The 12,012-nt window shown below is 51.3% G+C and overlaps 1 protein-coding gene across 1 annotated transcript in view; it reads left to right on the forward strand.

Annotated features, from left to right (window-relative positions):
* Positions 1 to 12,012, forward strand: part of LOC122542047 (GATA-binding factor 2-like) — a 26,201-nt gene that overhangs the window by 5,849 nt on the left and 8,340 nt on the right. Inside the window, exon 2 of the mRNA XM_043679335.1 lies at positions 3,329 to 3,776. Within this exon, the coding sequence (XP_043535270.1) occupies positions 3,370 to 3,776 (407 nt within the window). The 5' untranslated portion in view covers positions 3,329 to 3,369. The remainder of the gene's footprint in view (positions 1 to 3,328; positions 3,777 to 12,012) is intronic.

A 12,012-nucleotide genomic window follows, 5' to 3' on the forward strand; every position in this document is an offset into this window, starting at 1 on the left:
TGGGTGTGGGGACAAAGATAGGGACGGCTTGTAGGGGCTGGAGGAGGTGACAGGGATAGGGAGGGGGTGTAGGGGCTGGAGGACGTGACAGAAATAGGGATTGGGTGTAGGGGCTTGAGGAGGTGACAGAGGTAGAGAGGGGGTGTAGGGGTTGGAGGAGGTGGCAGAGATAGGGAGGGGGTGTAGGGGCATGAGTTCAATGTGTACCTAACCCTGATTGAATGCCTCTCTGAGCCCCATATCTAGTTCTGGAACCTCAGGTTGGATTCACGTATCTAAATTTGATAAAGGATGATGATTTGGGACAGAAAGTCTTCACAACTGAATACAGGAGTACATGGAACGTCCCCGTGTAAATGAAATGTGGCTGTTTTATTGCCTGGCGGTTTAATGAAAAGAATGGGGAAGTCTTGCTCCATCTGTACAGGGAGTTGGTGAGACCCCATGGGAGAACTGTGTACAGTTCTGCTCCCTTCACTGAAGGGAGGGTAGATTTACACTGGAGGCAGTTCAGAGAAGGTTCCCTTACCTGAATCCTGGGATGAAGGGCTTATGTCTTACAGGTAGGTTAGGAAGTTAAGGAGGAATTTCTTCTCTCCGAGAGTGGGGAGTCTGTGAGATTCTGTCCCCCTGACAAGAGTGGGAGATGGGGGCACTTGGGTCAGTGAAGATATTCAAGGCTGAGTTTTGATTGAGGAGTGAGTGGAGGGGCAGGGGTGCAGGGGAGCAGATGGGAGAGTGGGGGTTGGGGCTATCAGTCACTGCTGTAGTCGAGTGGGTTTTGTGCTGGGGCTGTTCAGTTACAGAAGTTGCAGCTGAGATTGTGGGCATGTTGTTTTTAAATCTTTCATTTAGGCCGGGTGATAGAGGTAAGGGGAGATTGTCACGGGAGCCAGGCAGTAGCTGGCAATGGACAGAGAACTGTGACCCTGTGGAACTTGACACGGAGACCTGGAGAGGTGCAGACTGGGCACCTGATCAAATTCCACAAAAGCTGCATGTGGCCAGAGATAAGGAGGAATGACTTCGCTCAAAGCGGGTTAACCATTTTAGGGCCAAGCTGAGGAGAAACGTCTTCTCCCAGAGAGTGGTGAGCCTGTGAATGTTTTCTGCCAAGGAAGCAGTTGTGGGCAAAACATTGCAGGCAATTGCAAAGGAGCTGGCTGTAGCTGAAGCAATCAAAGGATTTGAAGGAGAAGTGTGAGTAGGAGTTGGGTGATCAGCCAGAGCAGGCTTGAAGGACTGAATGGCCTACTCCTGTGTTTCTAAAGGGTCATGAAGCTGTGGATTTCACTTCAGCCCGCCCCCCACCAACAGGATGCAGTGGGTGATGAGACACTGAATAAATTTAAGGGGGAGATAGACAGAGTTATAATTAGTAGTGGGTTAAAGAGTGAGGGTAGGAAATTGGGAAGTGAATCCAAGCTGAGATCAACCGTGCTCATACAGAACCGTGAGGGGCTGAATGGCCAACTCCTACTCCTGGATTCATGTGGAGCGGATGCAGACAGAGCACCAAGATTTGTTTCTGGAATGAGAAATGGCCTCCTTAATCCTTGGAGGACAGGTACAAAGCTGGAGCTGGTAGAACATCTCAGCAACCTGTCACTGACTCCTGGGAAACCCCTTGTGTTGTTCAGTAGTGTGCTTTGGATAACTGAGATTTCATATCCTTCCTTTTATGTTCAATTCCTCTTGTAATAAAGGTTAGCATCCTTTGAGTATTCCTTATCATGTACATTAGCCGTAGACTAACCTTCAGTGACTAATGCACTAGAGCACCCAAATCCCTCTGCACCATGGCATTCTGAAGTTATACAGCATGGAAACACACCCTTCAGTCTAACTCATTCATGCCAATCAGGCTTCCTAAGCTCAACTAGTTCCACTTGCTAGCTTTTGGCCCATATCCCTCTAAATCTTTCCTACTTAAGTACCTGCCAACTCGTGCCCCATCTGCCAGATTTCTGACTGTTATTCAACCTATCCTGCAATCTCCTTACATCCCTTCATGCCTGACATTGTTCCAAGTCAGGATGCAGTGTGTGTTGAGGAGAGGCTTGGAGGGGAACTTGCAGGAGGTGGTGTTCTTTCCTGCCTCTTTTGCCCCTGTCCTTCAGGGTGGTAGTGGTGGTGGGTTTGGAAGGTGATGTCGGAGGAGTCTCAATGACAGAGTGAGTGATGAAGGTCTGAGTTAGATTGAGAGGGAGGCGGAATCCGTTTTGTCCTGGATGGTGTTGAGCTTCTTGAACATTGTTGGAGTAGGCGGGGAGTATTCTAGCACACTCCTGACTTGTGCCTTGTCGATGGTGGGACGGGGCTTTGGGGGGAGTTACTCGCTGCAGGATTCCCAGCCTCTGATCTGCTCTTGTAGCCACAGTATTGATATTGTGGGGTCCAGTTCAGTTTCTGGTCAATGGTAACCCCCAGGATGTTGATATGGGGGACTCACTGATAGTAATGCCATTGAATGTCAAGGGGGCAATGGTTAGATTCTCTCTTTTTGGAGATGGCAATACCCAGGATGTTAATATTAGGGTCATTCGGTGATAGTAATGCTATTGAATGTCAAGGGGGTGATGGTTAGATTCTCTCTCAGTGATAACCCCAGGATGTTGATAGTGGGGGATTCAGTGATGGTAGCACCATTGAATTTCAAGGAGGTGATGGTTAGACTCTCCCTCAATGGTAACCCCCAGGATGTTGATAGTGGGGGATTCAATGATGGTAACACCATTGAATGTCAAGGAGTAATGGTTAGATTCTCTCTTGGATATGGTAACCCCCAAGATGTTGACAGTGAGGGAATTCAATGATGGTAACACCAATGAATGTCAAGGGGTGTTGGATAGATTCTATCTTGTTGGAGATGGTAACCCCCATAATGTTGATAGTGGGGCATTCAGTGATGGTAATGCAAGGGGGCGATGGTTAGATTCTCTCTCAATGGTAACTCCCTGGATGTTGGTAGTGGGGCATTCGGTGATGGTAATGCCATTGAATTGTAAGGGGGCGATGGTTAGATTCTCTCTCAATGGTAACCCCCAGGATATTGACTGTAGGGGATTCAGCGATGCTAACACCATTGAATGTCAAGGGGTGATGGATCAATTCTCTCTTTTGAAGATGGGCATTGCCTGAGATTCATGTGGCACAGCTGTTAATTGACAATTATCAGCAGAAGCCTAAATGTTGCCTGAGTCTTGTTGAATGAAGGTACTGACTGCTTCAGTACGTGAAGAGTCTCGTGTCGAAAGGGACGGTGTAAGGGTTGATCTGGGGTAGAGTCTGAGAGTGGAAATAACATTTGGATAATCTATTTATGCAGGTTAAGACTACAGGCAGTCCTGTTGGCCTCGACGCAGGAGAATGGAGGAATCTTCAGGCCAGTCAAGGTGGTTAAACCACCAGGCCCTACTGAGTGCAGGCCAGGAGTCCCTGCTCCACTATACAGACGAGATCCCCATTCCGTCCAGCACCAACGAAGCTGATGCTTTCTTCAGCCATGCCGAGGGGGACGGCAGCCTGGCCCAGCCGTACTACACCAGCCCGGTTCACAGCAGGGCTGTCGGGAGTTACCGACATGGTGAGTACAAACTCCCGCTCCCAAAGGAAGGGACAACTGAACCGCCACCTTACACCAGCAATGCCGTCCCTCTCTGTTCTGGAGCTGAGAACAGCAAGATCCCATGGGCGGAATTGCAGCTGTGTCACGCTCCAACCCTCAGATCCCCGTCACCGGGTAAAAGCAACCCAATGATCTTCACCACCAGAGGGTAGGAGGGCTCTTGAATGCATGGTAGCATCCCTGCTTCTGCACCTGGAGGCCTGGTTCCAAGTCCCATCTGGTTCAGAGGTGTGTCATTCCATCTCTGAGCAGGTTTATCAGAAACTATCTAAGAAAGGTTAGGTCACAGGTCGGGGCCTTCTTAACCCACTGCAGTCCCCCCTAACCCTGTGTGGTGTAGGGACACCCCGCCAATGCCCCATTAGGGAGGGAGTTCCAGATTCTGACTTCGGGGGCACTAAAGGAACTGCCAATATCGTTCCCAGTCGGAATGGTGTAGGAGTCTCGCAGGGGAACTTGCAGGGGGTGGTGCCCCCTCTGCATTTGCTGTCCCTTGTGCTTGCAGGGTGTAGAGGTGGCGGATTTGGAAGGTGCTGTTTGAGAAGCTGCCGTGTGTGTCTTGTAGAAGGTGGTGGTGGTGGACGGAGTGAGTGTTGAAGGTGGGGATCGAGTGGGAGGGGAGCTGCTTTGTCCTGGATGGTGTCATGCTTTTTGAGTGTTGTCAGAGCCCAACCTGTTCAGGCAAGTGGGGAGTATTCCATCACACTCCTGATTTGTGCCTGATTGATAGTGGGACAGGCTGTTGGAGAGAGTCAGGAGTGTGGAGTCCGGAGCCTCAGACCTGCTCCTGTAGCTGCAGTATTGATATGGTCGGGTCCAGAGTGAGATGGTCAAACATGCTGGAAGAATGTGTATTCTTGCAGACTCCACTTCGACTGAAAAAAGCTGAGACAGTAGAAGGAGTAACTTTATCTACAAAATGAGGCTGATTAGTTTTTTAGATAAAGCACAAACTGTCAGGAAATTGTAACACTGTACGTTTTGGAAATGACAAGGCTTTCTGCATTCTACTTGGGCAGGGTGGATCCAAAACCTCTCTGAGCTTCCCTTTCTTTTAGCAAGACTGATTTCCAATCCCATTTCTGAGCCTTTTCCCCACTAATACAGCCTTTAGGCCTGCAACAGTGCGGCGCTCTCTTAGCACTGACCCTTTGACAGTGCCCACTCCCTGAGCACTGACCCTCTGACATTGCCCACTCTCTCAGCACTGACTCTCTGACAGTGCCCAGCTCCTCAGCACTGACCTTCCAACAGTGCCCACTCCCTCAACACTGACCCTCCAACAGTGCCCACTTCTTCATCCCTGACCCTCTGACAGTGCCCGCTCACTCAGCACTGACCATCTGACAGTCCCTGCCCCCTCAGCACTGACCTTCCAACAGTGCCCACTCCCTCAGCACTGACCCTCTGACAGTGCCCACTCTGTCAGGACTGACTCTCCGACAGTGCAGTACTCCCTTAGCACTGACCCTCTGACAGTGCCCACTCCCTCAGCACTGACCCTCTGACATTGCCTACTCCCTCAGCCCTGACCCTCCGACAGTGCCCAACCCATCAGCGTTGACACTCCGTCAGTGCGGCACTCCCTCAGCACTGATTCTCTGACAGTGCCTGCCCCCTCAGCACTGACTCTCTGACAGTGCCCACTCCCTCAGCGCTGACCCTCCGACAGTGTGCTGTTCTTTCAGCACTCACTCTCTGTTAGTGCACACTCCCTCAGCGCTGACCCTCCGACAGTGTGCTGTTCTTTCAGCACTCACTCTCTGTTAGTGCACACTCCCTCAGCACTGACCCTCCGACAGTGTGCTGTTCTTTCAGCACTGACCCTCTGACAGTGCCCGCTCCCTCAGCACTGACTCTCTGACAGTGCCCGCTCCCTCAGCACTGACCCTTCAACAGTGCGGCACTCCCTCAGCATGGACCCTCTGACAATGTCCGATCCCTCAGCACTGACCCTCTGACAGTGCCCGCTCCCTCAGTGCTGACTGTCCTCTATCTGTCACCATGTCTGCTGTCCTGTCTCAGTCCATCTGGGTCCTTCTGAGTAGCGATGCTGTTACTACCTCATGCCACCTTTGTTAAAGCATGCCTTCCACTAATCCGAGAATTAGAAGACAACTCAATCTCCCCCTTAACCTTCTCTGCTCAGAGCAGATCGACCCAGCTTCTGTGACCTCTCCACATGAACTGCAGCCATTCAGAAAGCCAGCGGCAACATTACAGCTCCTTCAATGGTCAGAAAGTGCCCTTTGCTGATACCTGACCACCCAGCAGATTTACTGTTTCACTGGGTCCCCTCTTGGGAGACCTTGTGGAGTATGCCTGCCTTTAAACTCAGAGGTTCTTGGGTTTGCGAACAGCCTCATAATGACAGGCAGTGAAAGCGGGAGTGACCCCTGCTCAGCCTTGCAATGGAAGGAAGCCTGAGCCTCCAGCCTCAGTGACCACGTCAGCTGCAGGCTAGGACATTGCCCCATCTGTGGTTGGATTGGTGAGGACACCTTTGCCCTTCTGTTCCTGCTCAGGCTTATCCTAATGACTCTGGGACCAGGAGCTAGATGGACAAATGGGTGCCATTCTGAGAGATTGGCTCCTCCCACTCAGTAAGGTCAACGCAGTGGCATTGCCAGGAACTGCAGCACTTCCCTCACCCTACCCTGGAGCTCCAGCCGTTCTAGCACGGGTCCAGGAAGCCGCTTCTGTCCATCCAGAGCCCAGGTCCCGTTCATTCCTGTTGGTCTCTGAAGGGGTTCTGTCTGGAAGGCTGGTGGAGATGGCATCAAGGAGGGCACACACATTCAGTCAGAGCTCACCTTTCAAGACAGGTCGAGTATGAACACAAAAGAATGGCAAAGTGACATTGAGGAAGATCACAATCGATGGCAGAGAGAGGCCGAGTGTGCTCCTGCACTAATTTCTCTTCTCTTCCTTGGGATTTAGATACTGCGAACAACATCTCTGTTACACAGGCTGTTTGTGATGAACATTGATGATCTAGAGATGAATGTGGGAGGTATGATTGTTCACAGATGACATGAACATTAAATTGATGGTATAGTGGACAGTGAAGAAGATTATCAAAGATTACAAAGAGATCTTGATAAATTGGGCCAATGGGCTGACGAGTGGTGAGATGGAGTTTAATTTGGATAAATGCGAGGTATTGCACTTTGCTAAAACAAACAAAGGCAGGACTTATACAATTAATGGTAGGGGCTTTGTTGGTATTGTAGAAGAGAGAGACCTCTCTTCTACAATAATTCTTTGAAATGTGCATCACAGGTAAACAGGATGGTTAAGAAGGCATGTTTTGCATGCTCAGACCACTGAGTACTGGATTTGGGACGTCATGTTGAGGTTGTATTGAATGTTGGTGAGACCTCCTCTGGGGTACGTTTTGCAGTTCTGGTCACCCTGTTATAGGAAGGATATTATTAAATTGGAGTTGGTTCAGAGAAGGTTTACCAGACTGTTGATGGGACTGGAAGGTTTGAGCGATAAAAATAGGCTGGGACTTCTTTCACTGTACCATAGGAGGTTGAGGGCTGACCTTATAAAGGTTTATAAAATCATGAGGGGCACAGCTAAGGTGAACAGCAAACGCCTTTTACCCTAGGGTGGGGGAATTTAAAACTTGGGGGCATATTTTTGAGGTAAGGGGAGGAAGTTTTAAAATGGACAAGGACCAACCTTTTACACAGACGGTGGTCCATGTGTGGAATGACCCGCCAGAGGAAGTGATGGATGAAGGTACAGTTACAACATTTAGAAGTCATTTGGCTAAGCACATGAATAGGAAAGGTTTGGAGAGATATGGGCCAGGAGCAGGCAGGTGGGACTAGTTTAATTTGGGGACATGGTTGTCATGGACTGGTTGGACTGAAGGGTGTGTTTCCGTGCTGTATGACTCTATGATGGTGTTGTAAAGTGTAAGGAGGAAAGCTTCAGACTACAGAACCATAGCGATGGGCAGGTTAACGGGCTGAACAGTGGCAAATGTTATTTAATCTGGGTAAGTGTCAGGGGATTCATTTTGAGAGGACGAGCAAGCTAAGGGAATGCACAAGGAATGGTAGGACCCTAAGAAGTGCAGAGGATCAGAGGGATCATGGTTTGTGTGCCTCCAGGTCCTTGAAGAGAGCAGGACAGGGAGATAAGGTGGTGAACAAGGAATAACATGAGAAACTTGCTTGAGGCACTGAATATAAGAGCAAGGAAGTTATGATGGAACTGTATGTAATGTTACTTAGGCTGCAACTAGAGTACTGTGCGTTGCTCTGGTCACCACACAAGAGGAAGGATGTGACTGCACTCGAGAGGGTGCAGAGGAGATTCACCAGGATGTTGCCTGAGATGGAGCCATTCGGCTCTGAAGAGAAACTTGATAAACTGGGCAAAAAAACCCCAAAGAACTGCAGATGCAGAAAATCAGAGACAAAACCAGAATATTGCCAGAGAAACTCAACAGGTCTGGCAGTGTCTGTGTGCAGAGAAAACAGAATCAATGTTTTAAGTCCAGTGACCCATCTTCAGAGATAGTACAGGTACACGATAATCGGCACAGATAATGGGCCAAAGGGCCTTCTCCCTTGCTGTCTAAGGTCTATACCTCGAAATATGTTGTGATGGGATTTTAATGACCACCAGATTAGCTTTTAATTGCAGTTAATGTTTAGCTTGAATCAATGAGCCGATTTTAAGCCGGCCACCAGCTCCTCTAATGATATTTCAAATTGGGTCTTCAAAACATTTGTGTAGGTTTCTGGTTTACCAGTCCAGTGGCAGTGGGTGGGAGGAGGATCCAGAGAGATCACAGTGTGATTTGGACAGGCTGAGTTAGTGGGCAAACGCATGGCAAACACAGTATATCATGGATCAGTGTGAGGTCCTTCACTTTGGGAGCAAAAACAGGAAGGCAGATTATTATCTAAACGATGATAGACCGGGAAAGGTGTAATGGGACCTGGGAGTGTTTGTTTGGTCAGTGTAAAAGAAGTACCTGCAAAGCTTACTTTTAACGACTGTGTACAAGGACACCCAGGTCTCAGTACAGAGTTAGATCCAGAATAATTCTCCCTCCACATTGTTCCCCATCAAATACTCCCAGAACAGGGAAAGCACTGAACTAGATACAAAATAAAGCTCTCTCTACACTGCCTCCCATCAAACACTCCCAGGACAGGGACAGCACAGGGTTAGATACAGAGTAAAGCTCCCTCTACACTGTCCCCCATCAAACACTCCCAGGACAGCGACAGCATGGAGTCAGAAACAGTGTAAAACTAAACTATTCCCATTAAAAACTCCCAGGACAGGGACAGCACAAGGTTAGATACAGAATAAAGCTCCCTCTATGCTGTCCCCCATCAAACACTCCCAGAACAGGGACAGCACAGACTTAGATACAGAGTAAAGCCCCCTCGACTCTTTTAAACTGAAAATAAAACTCTCTCAATACAGTTCCCATCAAATACTTGCCTTCATAGAGAGAAGATTCGAACACAGAGGCAGGGGTGACTTAGTGAGACCACACCTGGAGCACTGTGTGTTCAGTTCTGGGGTCTCCGTATCTGAGGAAGGATGTTCTGGTGATGGAGGAAGAGCAGTGAAGATTTACCAGACTGGTTCCTGGGATGGCTGGTCTGATGTACAAAGGGAGCCTGGATCAGCTCAGACTATATTCACTGGGAACTTAGAAGGATGAGGAGGGAAGCTCATGGAAACCTATAAAATTCTAACAGGACTAGACAGGGTAAACACAGGAAGGATGTTCCCAAACACCAGAGAGTCCAGAGCCAGGGGCTCACAGTCTACAGATATGGGGCATTTAGGATTGAGTTGATGAGAAATCTCTTCATCCAGAGAGTAGGGAGCCTGTGGAATTCCTTGCCACAGAAACAGGCCGAGGCTGAGTCATTGAAATGTTTTCAAGCAGGTACACATAGTTCTTAGGGCGACAGAGATCAAAGTGTATGGGGGAGAAAGTGGGGACAGGCCATTGAGTTAGATAATCAGCTGTAATCCTATTGGATGGGACTCTTGCTCCCATGGGGAGAATGGGCGACTCGCTCCCATGGGGAGAGTGAAAAATGGGGCATCTGCTCCTGCAGGGAGAACTAAGGATGAATTGTGGGGGAAAATGGTGCAATCTGCTGCAGGTGGAGTGGGCTAAATGGCATATTCCCATTTGTCATTGCTACCATTACCACTATGACCGTCTGACAGTGCCCGCTCCCTTAGTACTGTCCCTCTGACAGTGTGGTGCTCCCTCAGCGCTAATCCCATGACAATGCGGCGCTCTCTCAGCACTGACCCTCCGACAGTGCCTACTCCCTCAGCACTGACCCTCCGACAGTGCCCACACCCTCAGCGCTGACTTTGACAGTACCCACTCCCTCAGCGCTGACCCTTTGACAGTACCCACTCCCTCAGCGCTGATTCTCTGACAGTGCCTATCCCTCAGTGCTGACTCTCTGACAGTGCCTACTCCCTCAGCGCTGACCCTTTGACAGTCCCCATTCCCTCAGCGCTGACCCTCTGACACTGCCTACTCCCTCAGCACTGACTCTCTGACAGTGCTTACTCCCTCAGCGCTGACCCTTTGACAGTCCCCACTCCCTCAGTGCTGACCCTCTGACACTGCCTACTCCCTCAGCGCTGACCCTTTGACAGTGCCCATGCCCTCAGCACTGACTCTCTGACAGTGCCTGCTCTGTCAGCGCTGACTTTCTGACAGTGCCTACTCCGTCAGCGCTGACCCTCTGACAGTGCCCACTCCCTCAGCGCTGACCCTTTGACAGTCCCCATTCCCTCAGCGCTGACCCTCTGACACTGCCTACTCCCTCAGCACTGACTCTCTGGCAGTGCCTACTCCCTCAGCGCTGACCCTCTGACAGTGCCTACTCCCTCAGCACTGACTCTCTAACAGTGCCCACTCCCTCAGTGCTGACCCTCTGACAGTGCCCGCGCCCTCAGCGCTGACTCTCTGACACTGCCTACTCCCTCAGCACTGACTCTCTGACAGTGCCTACTCCCTCAGCGCTGACCCTCTGACAGTGCCTACTCCCTCAGCGCTGACTCTCTGACAGTGCCCACTCCCTCAGCGCTGACCCTCTGACAGTGCCTACTCCCTCAGCGCTGACCCTCTGACAGTGCCTACTCCCTCAGCGCTGACCCTCTGACAGTGCCTACTCCCTCAGCGCTGACCCTCTGACAGTGCCTACTCCCTCAGCGCTGACCCTCTGACAGTGCCTACTCCCTCAGCGCTGACCCTCTGACAGTGCCTACTCCCTCAGCGCTGACCCTCTGACAGTGCCTACTCCCTCAGCGCTGACCCTCTGACAGTGCCTACTCCCTCAGCGCTGACCCTCTGACAGTGCCTACTCCCTCAGCGCTGACCCTCTGACAGTGCCTACTCCCTCAGCGCTGACCCTCTGACAGTGCCTACTCCCTCAGCGCTGACCCTCTGACAGTGCCTACTCCCTCAGCGCTGACCCTCTGACAGTGCCTACTCCCTCAGCGCTGACCCTCTGACAGTGCCTACTCCCTCAGCGCTGACCCTCTGACAGTGCCTACTCCCTCAGCGCTGACCCTCTGACAGTGCCTACTCCCTCAGCGCTGACCCTCTGACAGTGCCTACTCCCTCAGCACTGACTCTCTAACAGTGCCCACTCCCTCAGTGCTGACCCTCTGACAGTGCCCGCGCCCTCAGCGCTGACTCTCTGACACTGCCTACTCCCTCAGCACTGACTCTCTGACAGTGCCTACTCCCTCAGCGCTGACCCTCTGACAGTGCCTACTCCCTCAGCGCTGACCCTCTGACAGTGCCTACTCCCTCAGCGCTGACCCTCTGACAGTGCCTACTCCCTCAGCGCTGACCCTCTGACAGTGCCTACTCCCTCAGCGCTGACCCTCTGACAGTGCCTACTCCCTCAGCGCTGACCCTCTGACAGTGCCTACTCCCTCAGCGCTGACCCTCTGACAGTGCCTACTCCCTCAGCGCTGACCCTCTGACAGTGCCTACTCCCTCAGCGCTGACCCTCTGACAGTGCCTACTCCCTCAGCGCTGACCCTCTGACAGTGCCTACTCCCTCAGCGCTGACCCTCTGACAGTGCCTACTCCCTCAGCGCTGACCCTCTGACAGTGCCTACTCCCTCAGCGCTGACCCTCTGACAGTGCCTACTCCCTCAGCGCTGACCCTCTGACAGTGCCTACTCCCTCAGCGCTGACCCTCTGACAGTGCCTACTCCCTCAGCGCTGACCCTCTGACAGTGCCTACTCCCTCAGCGCTGACCCTCTGACAGTGCCTACTCCCTCAGCGCTGACCCTCTGACAGTGCCTACTCCCTCAGCGCTGACCCTCTGACAGTGCCTACTCCCTCAGC

This window comes from Chiloscyllium plagiosum, chromosome 39 (genome assembly GCF_004010195.1).
Source record: "Chiloscyllium plagiosum isolate BGI_BamShark_2017 chromosome 39, ASM401019v2, whole genome shotgun sequence".
NCBI classification, from domain to species: Eukaryota; Metazoa; Chordata; class Chondrichthyes; order Orectolobiformes; family Hemiscylliidae; genus Chiloscyllium; species Chiloscyllium plagiosum.